Source organism: Homarus americanus, unplaced genomic scaffold, assembly GCF_018991925.1.
Source record: "Homarus americanus isolate GMGI-L3 unplaced genomic scaffold, GMGI_Hamer_2.0 scaffold18341, whole genome shotgun sequence".
In the NCBI taxonomy this organism is placed as follows: Eukaryota; Metazoa; Arthropoda; class Malacostraca; order Decapoda; family Nephropidae; genus Homarus; species Homarus americanus.
The window spans coordinates 10,493-23,109 of NW_024749797.1; the positions used below are offsets into that span (position 1 = coordinate 10,493).

At 39.7% G+C, this 12,617-nt stretch overlaps 1 protein-coding gene across 4 annotated transcripts; it reads right to left on the minus strand.

Annotated features, from left to right (window-relative positions):
• Positions 1-7,361: 7,361 nt before the first annotated feature.
• LOC121853955 lies at positions 7,362-11,437 on the minus strand. Of its 4 annotated transcripts, none has more exons than XR_006086428.1 (3): positions 11,120-11,437; positions 9,760-9,868; positions 7,362-7,499 (listed from the first exon to the last, which is right to left on the minus strand). XR_006086428.1 is itself a non-coding variant. In XM_042348351.1 (3 exons), exons 1-3 carry the CDS (start codon positions 11,153-11,155, stop codon positions 9,100-9,102), a joined length of 306 nt encoding a protein of 101 aa, XP_042204285.1. In that variant the 5' UTR covers positions 11,156-11,437; the 3' UTR covers positions 7,969-9,099. The 4 variants fall into 4 exon arrangements, 1 of the variants encoding a protein (XP_042204285.1); XR_006086427.1 differs by having other exon boundaries at positions 9,742-9,868; XR_006086426.1 differs by lacking the exon at positions 7,362-7,499 and adding an exon at positions 7,969-9,242.
• Positions 11,438-12,617: the final 1,180 nt, after the last annotated feature.

The following is a 12,617-nucleotide window of genomic DNA, read 5'->3' on the forward strand; positions in this document are numbered from 1 at the left end:
AAGACGTGTGTTACAGGTACAGGTAACCAGCGTGAATAGTGTGTACGATCCAATGCAAAGAACCATGGCATGAACTGAACAGGGCATCAACATACAACTTGAATTTGATGACCTGAAAGACCTCACAAACATCAGCACAGTCAATTCTAGTTTTAGAACAAGCAGCCAGTATTTGAACTGAGGATGGTATCTTGCCATTTCCTGGCACCATGATGGAAATCCTTCACTACCAGTGTCATAATATATTACTGTATTTTGAATAAAGACCATAAATGTGGGATTAAAGACTTAGTTCAGAAAATCGAACATTTTCTAAACAGCAAACAAACAAACAAACAAAATTTGGTCTGACAAATATTATATAGAAAAGATGCTTTTGTAATGTCAATAACATAACATATCCAAATTTCAGCATGTTTGGAATATAAATAAGGAGCTGTTGCAGTTGGAAGAACTGTTCGGGAGGCGATACAGCGGTCAGCCCCTAGAGGCTACGGGCAACACCAGGATGCTATTCAGTTGGCACTATATCAGAAAATCTTCACTAACCTAAGTAGAATATGTCCAAAGTCTCCTAATTCTATACAAAGTGAACAATCCTACACAACGCCTACAAAAAAAGCAATTATCTCTGAAGTGTGTATCAGTTATGACTTTTCTCTTGTAATTCCTGCTACAAATTCTGTCAGTGAGGGAAATCTTAGCTATTTTAGAAGACTAAAACACATCTTTGATCAACGATGACCCAACAGAGATTGAACCACATTATGCTCTGAAGTATTTATACAGAAAGGCTTAACAGCATCAGCTAGGAGAGATGGCCAATGAGTTTGTGTCAGGCCTGAAAGTAGATTGCCCTAATTTGGAAAATTTATTATACGTATTGTTATAGCTCCTATAAAAGTGCCAACGAAAATGTTGAATTTTAATTCAGACAAATTCACCAAAATAGATGAATTAGGTTTGTGTTAGCTAGTGTTTTCGTATATCAATGGCTAGGCATGTAAACTTACAAGATGTCCGCGTATAATGTCTGTGATTAATAAACAATACAAAATTATGTATGAAACTTTAAATCTATCCCCATAAAAATTGCGTATTGTTCTCGAAAATTTTTATTTAAAATCTTGGTGAGATCACAGCAATCTCCCACACTCGGATCTTTAGCGACTCGCTCCTTCCAAGAGTCGCCCCACTGCCAGCCCTCTGTACACTGTAATGCAGTAAATAGTTCTCTGACTTTGTGTTATTACTTCCAGAAAAAAAATATATGTATCATCGGTTTCGTGTTTTACTGTTGAGAGAATTTGTGGTTGTCACGGCAAGTCAAGTTGGACTTAATAAACATCATGAAACATGACACGTTTCCATTGTCCGGAAGTTTGCTTCCCGGCTTCTCAGAGACAATTAACTTGACCTCAGTGATTCTTAGAGTGTCACGTCACTTGATAAATAGGTTAACACTAGAGCGTGTTGAGTAAAGTTTTATCGTCTAAAGGTCGGGTTGATTAAGAGTTAGACAAAGCACAAGTTATCTGTGAAGTCGTCTGGCTGACTCACATTTCCTATGAGTCTGGATAAATACTATATATTTCTAAAGTGAGAAACTGTATATTATCATTACGAACAAATAAGCCAACTAATTATAAAGTCCTCCAGGTACTGTCTGGGGTGAAGACATTCCTTTACTCTGTCTTTAAACCGAGTACAGGACGAGCACTAGCGAAACCATACACAGCTTCACTTGGAGTCTCCGCTCTTGTCATTTGTGCTGTGTTTATTTTCCTCCTCTCGGTATATATAGGTGCTTGAGAGAGCTCAGGCTCTCAATTGACTAGTCGTCAAATATTGTTATGAAAATCGACTCTGTATCTGTATTTTTCTGATTAAATAACTGTTTCAATATCACACACCGTCATCTCTCCCATCCTGGTTCTATTTTTTTCCTCCCCTTCCTTTCTTACCCCATTTCTTATTCTGCATCTTTTCATTACTGTCTCTATCCTGTTTCGTCAAAGAACCTCTCCCATTCATTCTCATAATCTGTCTCCTCCTACTCAACACCTCATGTAGAAGCCCTTTGCCCTTTATCCTCTTTCTACTTTTTCCTCCCGCCCCTTCCTTCTTCACTAACTTCCCATGTCTTCCCAGCCCATCTTCCCTTCTAGAATCTCTATTAACTCCTTTTCTCTCACTCCTACCCCTCACCAGTAACTCCACCACCCTCTTCCCCATTCCCTGTAAACGTTCCTCCTTCTTGCTCCTCACTCAGCTTCTCGACCTCCTCCGACCCAGCCATGCCCCTCTCGCTGCTATGCCCATAGGTAAAAGCCGGGAGGAGTGGGTCGAGTATCTCACAGCATTCCGATGTCTTGTTCAGATCTTATTCTAGATGAATGGCCTCTGTACATCGTACGGGAAACGCACCCTCCACCTCCTCTCGCCAGTGCCAAGTACGACAGGAGACTGACTCACCGGATGCTATCAATCAACCACAGGTGAGAGCCGGAGGAAAAGGTACCTAAGGGTAAGAATATGGGCCACCCCCACCCATACAGAGACGACCCCGCTGGGTGAACAAAACTGCCGGACCCGAGATGCCGCCACGCCGAAACCGACCATCGGAACCGTCGATAGGCCAAATCTCCTTCAAAATTCGGAATATGGCGGCAGTTCTCGACCGTATGAACAGCTCATAAGGTCGGTTGTGGCTCACCCGACCACCTCCCTCGCTGAGCCGACACGCCCCTAATTGTACGAGAACAATAGAAAGGCGCTAGACCGTGAAATTATAATTGACGGTTGGAGTACTTTGGATGATTGATGAGGTGGCCCAGGCTCGTAGGATGCTGGGAAGGAGGGGATAAAGGAGAGGGATTGGGAAACAACCTGAATCGGGAGAGGGAGGAAGGGAGGAAAGTGGAAAGTGGGGAGGTTAGAACGAGAAAGATAGACACGTTTAGATGACCTGCGGAATTATATTCGAGCTTGGGGAAAGATTGAGATAAGGAAGAGGAGCGTAGGCGGATGCTGAGAGGAATATGAGTTAAAAGACCTGCGTGTTTATATACTTTCTGTGTGTATAAGGATATGAACATGAGAACATAAGAATGGAGGAAATTGCAGCTGGCCTATTGGCCCATACTAGCACTCCTGTTTACACTCCAACCCCTATCGCTCATATATCCATCCAAGCTATATTTGAAGCTATCCAGTGTGTTCGAGTTAATGATGAAGTTTGGCAACTTGTTCCACTCATCCACTACTCTATCTATTTCCAAACAAGTGGTTACCTATCTCGCGCCTAAATCTAAATTTGTATAATTTAAAACCATCGCTATGAGTTCGTTCCTGGTTGGATAGTTACTGTAGAGTATCTTTGTTATATCACCTTTGTTTAGCCCTGATTTCCATCTAGACACCTCGATCATATCGCTCCTCACTCTACTCGGGTAAAAGAAATAGGAAGAATTTTTAGTTGTAGGATTGTAAAGTGAGGAAGATTTGGTAGCATGGCCGATTAGTTATTTAACTGTTAATATACATTCTCAGGGGAATTTTAAAACACCAACTATTTATTAGTTAACTCAATGGCATGGACACATTAAAAGATCATTATATTTACGTTACCAGACAATGACCTCGACACAAACATGAAATGGATGTACCCACTGTAAGTATCTCACCCTAGGGATCGCCCTGACAATGACTCACGTGTGACCTGGAGGCAGCCCCAGCGGCTGGGGAATGCTCCAGGTGCTGTTGACCTGCCCTGTGGGAGACTCTGCTAGCTGGGACCCGGTGCTGGGAGGGGTAGGGAAGTGCCCTTATCCACTGATTCAAAAACAGTTTAAAAGAATATTAATAGATTTGTCGGCCATGAACGCCCACTTGGTGGTGGAATTCCCCCATAAACGCTGTTTGTCGCTGTTCAGCCGACCTCACCATTCCCCAGTGTATGCCTCGTGGTCTAGGTCAACCAGCGCCGCCATACACCACGGAGCGGGGGTCAACTGCTAAGCCACGCCTACCCCCGCTATTTAAGACCTGACCTCGTGGTGATCTCTCTCTTTCTCTACCTACACCAACCGGCCAGCAACACCTCCTGCCTGGCGGTCCTTGCTCTTCCGCCTGCCTGGCGGTCCTCTCTCCCGCTGGAGAGCATGGCGACCCACAAGCTGTCCTTCTCTGAGCGTCCTCACCAACCAGCTCTCTCTACATCACGCTTGTAACCATGCTGCCTTCCCAGCACCAAGCCGCATTGTACATCCAATACAACATGTATATAGAGAGCACATCGTGAGTTTCCTTTCTCCATTCCATCCTGAGTGTGAACACCAAACAATTTCATACCCCACAAATGGTGACTCCCGGAGATTCGCACTCACACAGGATGGAGGAGAAACTGATCACGCTCCCAGTCTTCAAGCAACATGGAAGACTGGCTTATCCACCCAGAAGCAGCTCTCATCGGCTCTACAGCTACTGTCTCTACACCGCAGGTTAGACACCCTAGAGCAGCTCTGCTACTCTAAGCAGACACCAGCTCCTCTTCCTGCCCCAAGCACCACGTCCTACCGAACCCAGCACACCCGTCCTGCCTCAGACGCCGACCCCGGCCCAGCAGTAACCCCTGCCGCCCTTGATGCGGCCTCTGTTCCTGAGTGCGGACACACACACCCCTCTTTTCTCCCCCAGGTACTCCCTGCTAATGTCCTGCACCCTGCTGCTGTCGTGGACCCAGCTGCTGTCACGAGCCCTCATCCGCTTCTGCTGACGCAGCCCTTGCTCCTGACCCAGGCCCACACACCCCAGCAGGCGCATCTGACGACTCTGTACCTACCGTGAGGGAAGCACAAAATTCATCGCCTCCACACACCCTTATTCTCCCTCTCTACTCCCACAGATATTGTGTATCTAGACAGTTGTCCCCAGCGACCGGCTCATCCACGCCATCGCCGTTGTCTCACATGAGGCACGCACCGCCCGTTCTGCCTCACATGTGCTATGCAACTCTGCAGACAACAAGTCTCCTACACAGCCTGGAGGGAAGGGGGAGTATTGTAGTGGAATTCTCCCCTACAAACGCTGTTTGTCGCTGTCTAGCCGACCTCACCAATTCCCCAGTGTATGCCTCGTGGTCTAGGTCAACCAGCGCCGCCATACACCACGGAGCGGGGGTCAACTGCTAAGCCACGCCTACCCCCGTTATTTAAGACCTGACCTCGTGGTGATCTCTCTCTCTACCTACAGCCACAGCCAGCAACACCTCCTCCTCTGCCGCTGCCTGGCGGCCCTCCCTCCTCCGCCTGCCTGGCGGTCCTCTCTCCCGCTGGCGAGCATGGCGACCCACAAGCTGTCCTTCTCTGAGCGTCCTCACCAACCAGCTCTCTCTACATCACGCTTGTAACCATGCTGCCTTCCCAGCACCAAGCTGCATTGTACATCCAATACAACATGTATATAGAGAGCACATTGTGAGTTTCCTTTCTCCATTCCATCCTGAGTGCGAACCCAAACATCTCATACCCCACACGTAAAAGGCCGCTTTCTCAGCTGATTTCTCCTTCTCTTGTGATTGGTTGATGATTTTGTTAACTGAGCGTTGATTGGCCAACTAGCATCTACACTGACATCTACCGTCCGACAAGAGAACTTAATTTACAGGGTAAACACTAGAGTTACGAGAACTTACGGAAGTCTTACGGAACCATAATTAAATTTTGAGTATGCTAAATTTATGGTACTGTAAGGCTTCCACAATATATGGTACTGTATCATGCTGAAAAACGTAACTTATGAGGTGTTTTGAGTATCCGGCCCCAGGTTCCTACTCACTGCTAGGTGAACAGAGGCAACGGGAGTAAAAAGACCTGCCTAATTTCTCACCCTGCCCAGGAATCGAACCGGGGATCTTTCTGATGTGAGCTGACTACGCTACCATTGCGCTACAGGGTACCCGCATATGAGGGGCCGGAGACTCAAAAACATTTATGGGACTGTATGTCGTTGTGTACCCGTAACTGGACTCAGTCTCAGATTGGCATACTCAAAACACAGATGGTATACTCAAAACCAATATTTGACATCGAACTCCGTAAGTTAACGCAAGTAACTTACACCAGCTCCTGAGGTTGTGTAACACTCTCAACCCGGATGTAGTAGTGACTAATTCCCGATTGTATAGAAAATAATAATATATGTTGTAATAATGCTTGTTCGACTTGTTTTATCATAGAATAATGAAGAAAAATTTTTGTACATCAACATACTGAATTATAATATTTCACTGTCTTTTTCGTAACATTTTTGTGGCCATAATAAGAGGCTTGAGTGTTTGTATTGGTCTCAGTTTGGAAGAGACGCATCTTTTGTCTTCTTACACATTATTAAGTATTTCTTACCAAAATAGAAGGTTTGTATTGTTCACACTTAGGGTATAAATATGTTTTATGACTGAGTAAACTTGTAGATAGAACTTATTAATGTTGTATAGCCGTAAATATCCCTCAGTAATGAAAGCCAAATATGAGGTCAAGTGAACATTCCTGCCAAGACTTCGCCTTGTTTTTCTAATATTCAACCAATAGCCTTTGCCTATTTTCTTATGTATATAGCTTATGATAACATTCAAGGCTATAAATTTCCATAGGCTAGCCAAAATTAAATGATATTAGGTGTAAAATATGGATTGCAATTAACTTGATTAATAGGTGCCTATATAACTGCTTTTTCAGTCTTAAGCAAATAAATGTTTAAACATGGGGCCTACTTAATTTAGCTAGAACATGAGGATTATTTAAATAAAACATTATACCAATAGGTTATAGGTTAGATAGGTTTGGTTTGGTTGTGTTATGGTATGTTAGAGAATGTGTACATGGTTTTTTGGCGAGGGTCAGGCTGTCAGTGAGACACTTAGTCTAGCAGCTACCTTAGGCCTAGTTCCAGACTTTTCATGAACAGTATCATAGGGTAGAGTATTAATTTAAGAAAATTTACGGCTAATCCGATATATTTTCATGTTTTAAATTGTTTTTTGTATGAACTTGAAGACAAATTCAGACCAAATGACCCAAACATTGAAAGGAAAACACCATGTTCTGGGCTAAATGAGTAATTTAAGAGAAGTGATTTGTCATTTAGGTTAGGCAAGGCTATACTATCATTAACCAATTAATTTGAAGTTTCCCAGAATAAGGCTATCTTATTATAGCTTACGTGTCTTGTCACAGGCCAACATTAGGCTCGTGGTTATTTACCAAAATTCTATTATGGGTAAAACAACAAATACTGTTAGATTGCAGGGTTACCTGATGTTGTCTCACACTCAGAATGGGTTGGAGAAAGGAAACTCTTAATGGTGGTTTCTTATATAAAATATATTATATACAAACCAGTCTGGTGCTGGGAAGTTGCTGCTTGGAAGAGGAGTTGCTGCATGGTAGAGTAACCACTACAAGATCTCGGTTAGCCGGAACAATTGGTGAAGAGCACTTCTGTGAATGAGAATTTTCATGTGAACGAGACGATTATCTCAAATCAAGAAAATATCCCTCGTCCCCCGAATGTTTATGGTAATGGAAGAATGTTCTCGGTAGTTCCTGAAATTGCCCATTACATCATCTCTCGAACCCAGAAATATATCCCCCATCTCCGGAATTTTCTTGGGTATCTGGGAAACTTTTCTCATAATTTTCAGGAAAATGTGCCCTTTTGAAAATCATTACGTAAGCTATAAGTTTCCTGCAAAATCATGCTTTGGGAATTAATTACGGTTTTCAGAAAGTTCCGGGTTTCAGGGATTCCAGCTAACGGAGATGTTTACTACCTAATAAAATGAACACAGGTCAAAAGACTCTCCAGCTCCTGAGAATGCTGCTGTTCCTACCAGAAAGCAGTTTCAAATGCGAGTATGTGACAGACAAGAGGCAAGAGGATATCTTTTAAACGCTTTTAACACTCTTATTTACTTTCATACTGAACAATTTTATTCATTTTTCAATGAGTACAGAGATTTTAACACGCTGTGCATTTTTAAGTATTTTAACCCTAATGCCAGGCAAAACCTTAAGGCCGTAATTTTTTTTTCTCAGGCATAACCCTTCTATTCTAGGCCTAATGATAAAACTTTGAATAAGTTAATATCAACATAAAAACAATACTGTTTAATAATTATTTTTTATTGCAGTATAGAGGTAATGCTAATAAAGCATACATTGAATTAACTTTTATTTTCAACATGCTGTACCTAATAAAAAAAACTTTATAGAAAATACAGAAAATAAATGGCTTTCTTTTACCTTCATAAGATAAACATTTTATATAGGAAAATAAAATATGTACTATATCCTTGAGCAAATTTGATTCCAATACAGTATACTTTTAATACTAGCCTACTAAATACCAAAGGCACTAAAGTTTGTGAAAACAAAAATCATTATATAAAACATATTTGAGAAATTGAAACAATAAAAAATATTGCCACTGTTTGCTTCTTAAACTACACAATTTGACGTGGGTCACCACATCGTTGTGAAAAATTAATACAACTACTGTTAATTGTTGCCATTTTTAAGATATAAAAATGGAATACAGTATAATTTTCATATGTCTAGAATTACTGAAGGAACACTCATGACTAGAATGTACCTGCATCAATACCCGTATATTAAAGTAAACTTATAACCAAATACTGTACTACTATAAGTAATAAAGAAAACAAATAGCAAACTCTTGGCTTGTTAAGCTATACAATTTAGCATGAGACAGCATATCCTTATGAAAGAACCAATGCAACAACTTGCTCTTTGGAGAATAATGTGTGCTAAATAGCAGTGATTACAGTAGGCTGTTGGTGAATTTGCACCATTATTTCTGTTTCAACCTACTTGAATCATACATTAAAAAAATACAAATTAATCAATAAAACAGGTTGAACTGGAAATTAACTACGTATTACAAAATAAAGGAACATTTAAAAAATAAAAATAAGTACATGAGTCTGTTTTCAAAGCTATACATTTGATTGTGGTGTGAACTTTTACCCAAAACCTGGGTAAACATTATCCTTAGAAGCACTGCAACACATGTTATTAGTTAACAAGTGCGTATATCCTCAGTCAGCAAGATAGTTAGAGAATCCTCTTTCTCTTGAACGGTCCTAAACATAGATTCCTCGCTGGAATGAATAGCCGTAAACCTAGCTCCTGAGGGTCCTGGGGTTTGTGCTCTTTCTTCTTCTGGAAGGAAATGTATAATAGTTTGATTGACGTCTCTGTTAAGGGTATAATATAAATATATAAAAGTTTTTAGAACAAAAAATGGTCTGAAAAATAGTGTTGACCATCTAAAAATATTTGTATAAAATATTTTTAAATGTAAATATAAACTAAGTTAACATGGTTACAATATTATAAATTAATTTAATTATAATATACGGCATTTAGTTCCAGGCGTTAAATTTCTTATACTGCATTTGCACTTCTCAATTTTTTTCCATTAACATACGAGTTATAACAACATTTAATATCTAACTTAGGGAAGCAATTTGCAAGCTATAAATTTAACTAACTTACTAATGTTGCTTTTTTTTAAGAATATACAAAAAATAAGTATACTGTATTTCAAAAGTAAGATAATAGTGAAAAAATAGTACCAAAATTATTTTAGGATTTAAAAACAAGGACAGAAAAGAACAAAATTTATCAGAGGGTTGGAAAAGTATGTTGAGTGAATTACCATCAATAAGTTCCTCACTTTTCAAAATCGCTGGAATTCCATGTATAAAAGCTGGATCTAAGAGATGAAGAACTGCTTCGTCAATTGCAGTGTATGTACAGGGTATTTTCAATTTGGGGGCCGCCTCCTTCAAGAGAATAAACAATAAAAACTGTACACAACTATGTTATATATACACAACTATGTTATATATACACTACTATGTTAGAAAGGAATTTATTGAAATAGTTCCAAACATTATAACCTAACCTATCATTGTAGCTGTAGCCACAAAAATTCTCCTTTATCTATGTCAAAAGTTATTTAGATTTAAGGTAACAAACAATAAATGGTAAAATAAGTAAAAAAAATAGTCGCAGCCAGAAATTTTGAACCTGTATTAGTTGTAAACTCATAAGATAGAACATCCTTGCCTATAAGCCTAACAAAGTAAAATTTACATATTAATGTATACCAAATATGAATACAAATCTATTGACGAATGAAAATTAACTACATAAAAAAAAAAGGAATTCTATAGTAACTTACACATTATGACCTTCATTACCGTCGGAAATAACGTAATTATTAATATGTAGTTTATAACAGTAACCAAACCTACCTAACCTAACTTCCTTACCAACTGGAGGCCTCCGCCGCCCTGCCACACAAACTCATATTAACTATCTCTGTTCCACGTCAGTTGCGACACAATGACAAATGTGTCTTAAAATTGTGTAAACTATATGATAGGTATAATAAGAAAATCCAAAAGTTGTGGGGAAATTATTAATAGTAGTACAGACTATCCTGACTATCGGGTGGGAAGATATTGGAAGCATAATGCCTTATCTAATGGTAGACCCTGCTGCCATATGGCATCACGAAAATTAGGAGCAAGTCCAAGGTTGCTGATCTGACTAAATGTGCCATTTACACACAATTGCTGGGTCGCAATTGTTTCTCGTAATATCGACAACACAACATACATACTGTATATTGATTCTCACTTTGTGTGTTTTCATTTCGGTATTTATGGTTATATATTATTAATATTATTATTAATAGTACTAAAGAATTATTATTACAGAATTTACAGGCCCCGACGTGGGTCAGTGACTGTGCCTGGGTTGGTTAATCCACGTACAAAAAAAAAAAAAAAATTTAGGTTGAACGGTAAAGTTTTTACTATTTACTCACACGGAAAACTTCGAAGAACGAGGTTTCTTTTAATGAATGTGCTCATATAAGGAAAATGTGTATTCATTCACGATGGAGAGCCACCACACTACTTCCTTAAGTTTACAAACACGTAAAATCGTACCAAGCCTCAGAAAAACCATGTTAAGCTTGTTTCATATTGTCAATCAATAACCACGCTAACAATATTATGACTTACCTGTTCCACCAGCATATTTCTTATCTTGTGCTGCATTTTTCTTAACGCTAACACGAAGATCTTCCGCCGAATTTCAGTAACATTGCGGGTGACTCTACCAACAGCATTCACCGCATTTAACACTTCACCCCAGGCATGGTTTTTGAGTTGAAGTGTACAACTACCGAGTCCAACTTCCCTAAAATCATTTCTTTTCGTTTGGCTACCTCAGTCACAAGAGCGTATACTTCAGCCTCACTGAAATTAGGTCGTCTCTTCTTGGCTGGTGGTCCTTCCATGTTTACAAAATAATATTACGTGCGTCGCGCTCAGCTGATTTCTCCTTCTCTTGTGATTGGTTGATGATTTTGTTAACTGAGCGTTGATTGGCCAACTAGCATCTGCACTGACATCTACCGTCCGACAAGAGAACTTAATTTACAGGGTAAACACTAGAGTTAAGAGAACTTACGGAAGGCTTACGGAACCATAATTAAATTTTAAGTATGCTAAATTTACGGTAGTGTAAGGATTCGGCAATATATGGTACTGTATCATGCTGAAAGACGTAACTTATGAGGTGTTTTGAGTATCCGGCCCCTAGATCTTAACGGTTTTAAAAGTTATAGCAGGATTTTTTTGTTTCTTAGCATAATTGCAAAATCATTAGATATATGGTTATCCGACCAGTGTCACGGTCTGAGATTGTAACGTGCTGAAAATGTTACGGGCATGTTCAGTTCGATCCAAATACAATTTTTGTAAAGATTTCAGACTTTGTATTTACTGCTTTTGTAGGAGCATTTGCGAGAAGCAATTAACTTTGAAATCCAATACGATTTTTGTTTCGCATGTGTATAGCCCTTTGATTATCATTATAACATCTAACCAAATCTATGGTGAACTTTTATGTAATACAATTCATTAAACATTATACAAATGTATACTACAGTGTTTAATTTTTTTAGAAAATAATTATCTCTAGAAACTCTGGGATTTTCTTTCAACTGTAATGACCACGGTTATACACGTCAGTTATCGCCAAAATCAGACGCTTCATATTTCGCTCAATAGCCCACAAACATGTAGCTCTGCTTTCGTTTGAGTTCCCCATCGGAGGATTTCGTTTTCTCATCGCTTCAGGGCGCCTGAGTTCTTCGTTTTCTCTCAAACTTGAATGTACCCGAGACTTCATTATTCGTTAGTAATGACAGAATTTGAAATTGCAACTGCGGTTGCAATTGGTGAGGCAACCTAGATATGTCTGTTTACAGTTGGAACATTCAAGATCCATTATGAGTGGTGTTGAAAGCTTCAACTGTCCTTATAAACTTGACAAGCAAAACTTGTCAAGTGAGTGTCTTGTTTGCCAGCAAGAGTGGCATATTTTTTGTCGTTCGTGCGAGTATCCTGAATTTCCGATCGCAACTGAAGTTATATTATTTTGTCACCCGAACATCAGGGAATCTGGTGTTTGTAGTCTAGTTAGTTTCAGTTGTCTATTTTAGAAAGTCATTAA

Coding starts and splice junctions, on each gene's coding strand:
- LOC121853955 (XM_042348351.1), bottom strand. CDS start 11,155: ATGCAGCACAAGATAAGAAATATGCTGGTGGAACAG. Junction 9,869..11,119: donor GAAATATGCTGGTGGAACAG/GTAAGTCATAAT, acceptor ATTCTCTTGAAG/GAGGCGGCCCCCAAATTGAA. Junction 9,243..9,741: donor AAGTGAGGAACTTATTGATG/GTAATTCACTCA, acceptor ATTTCCTTCCAG/AAGAAGAAAGAGCACAAACC.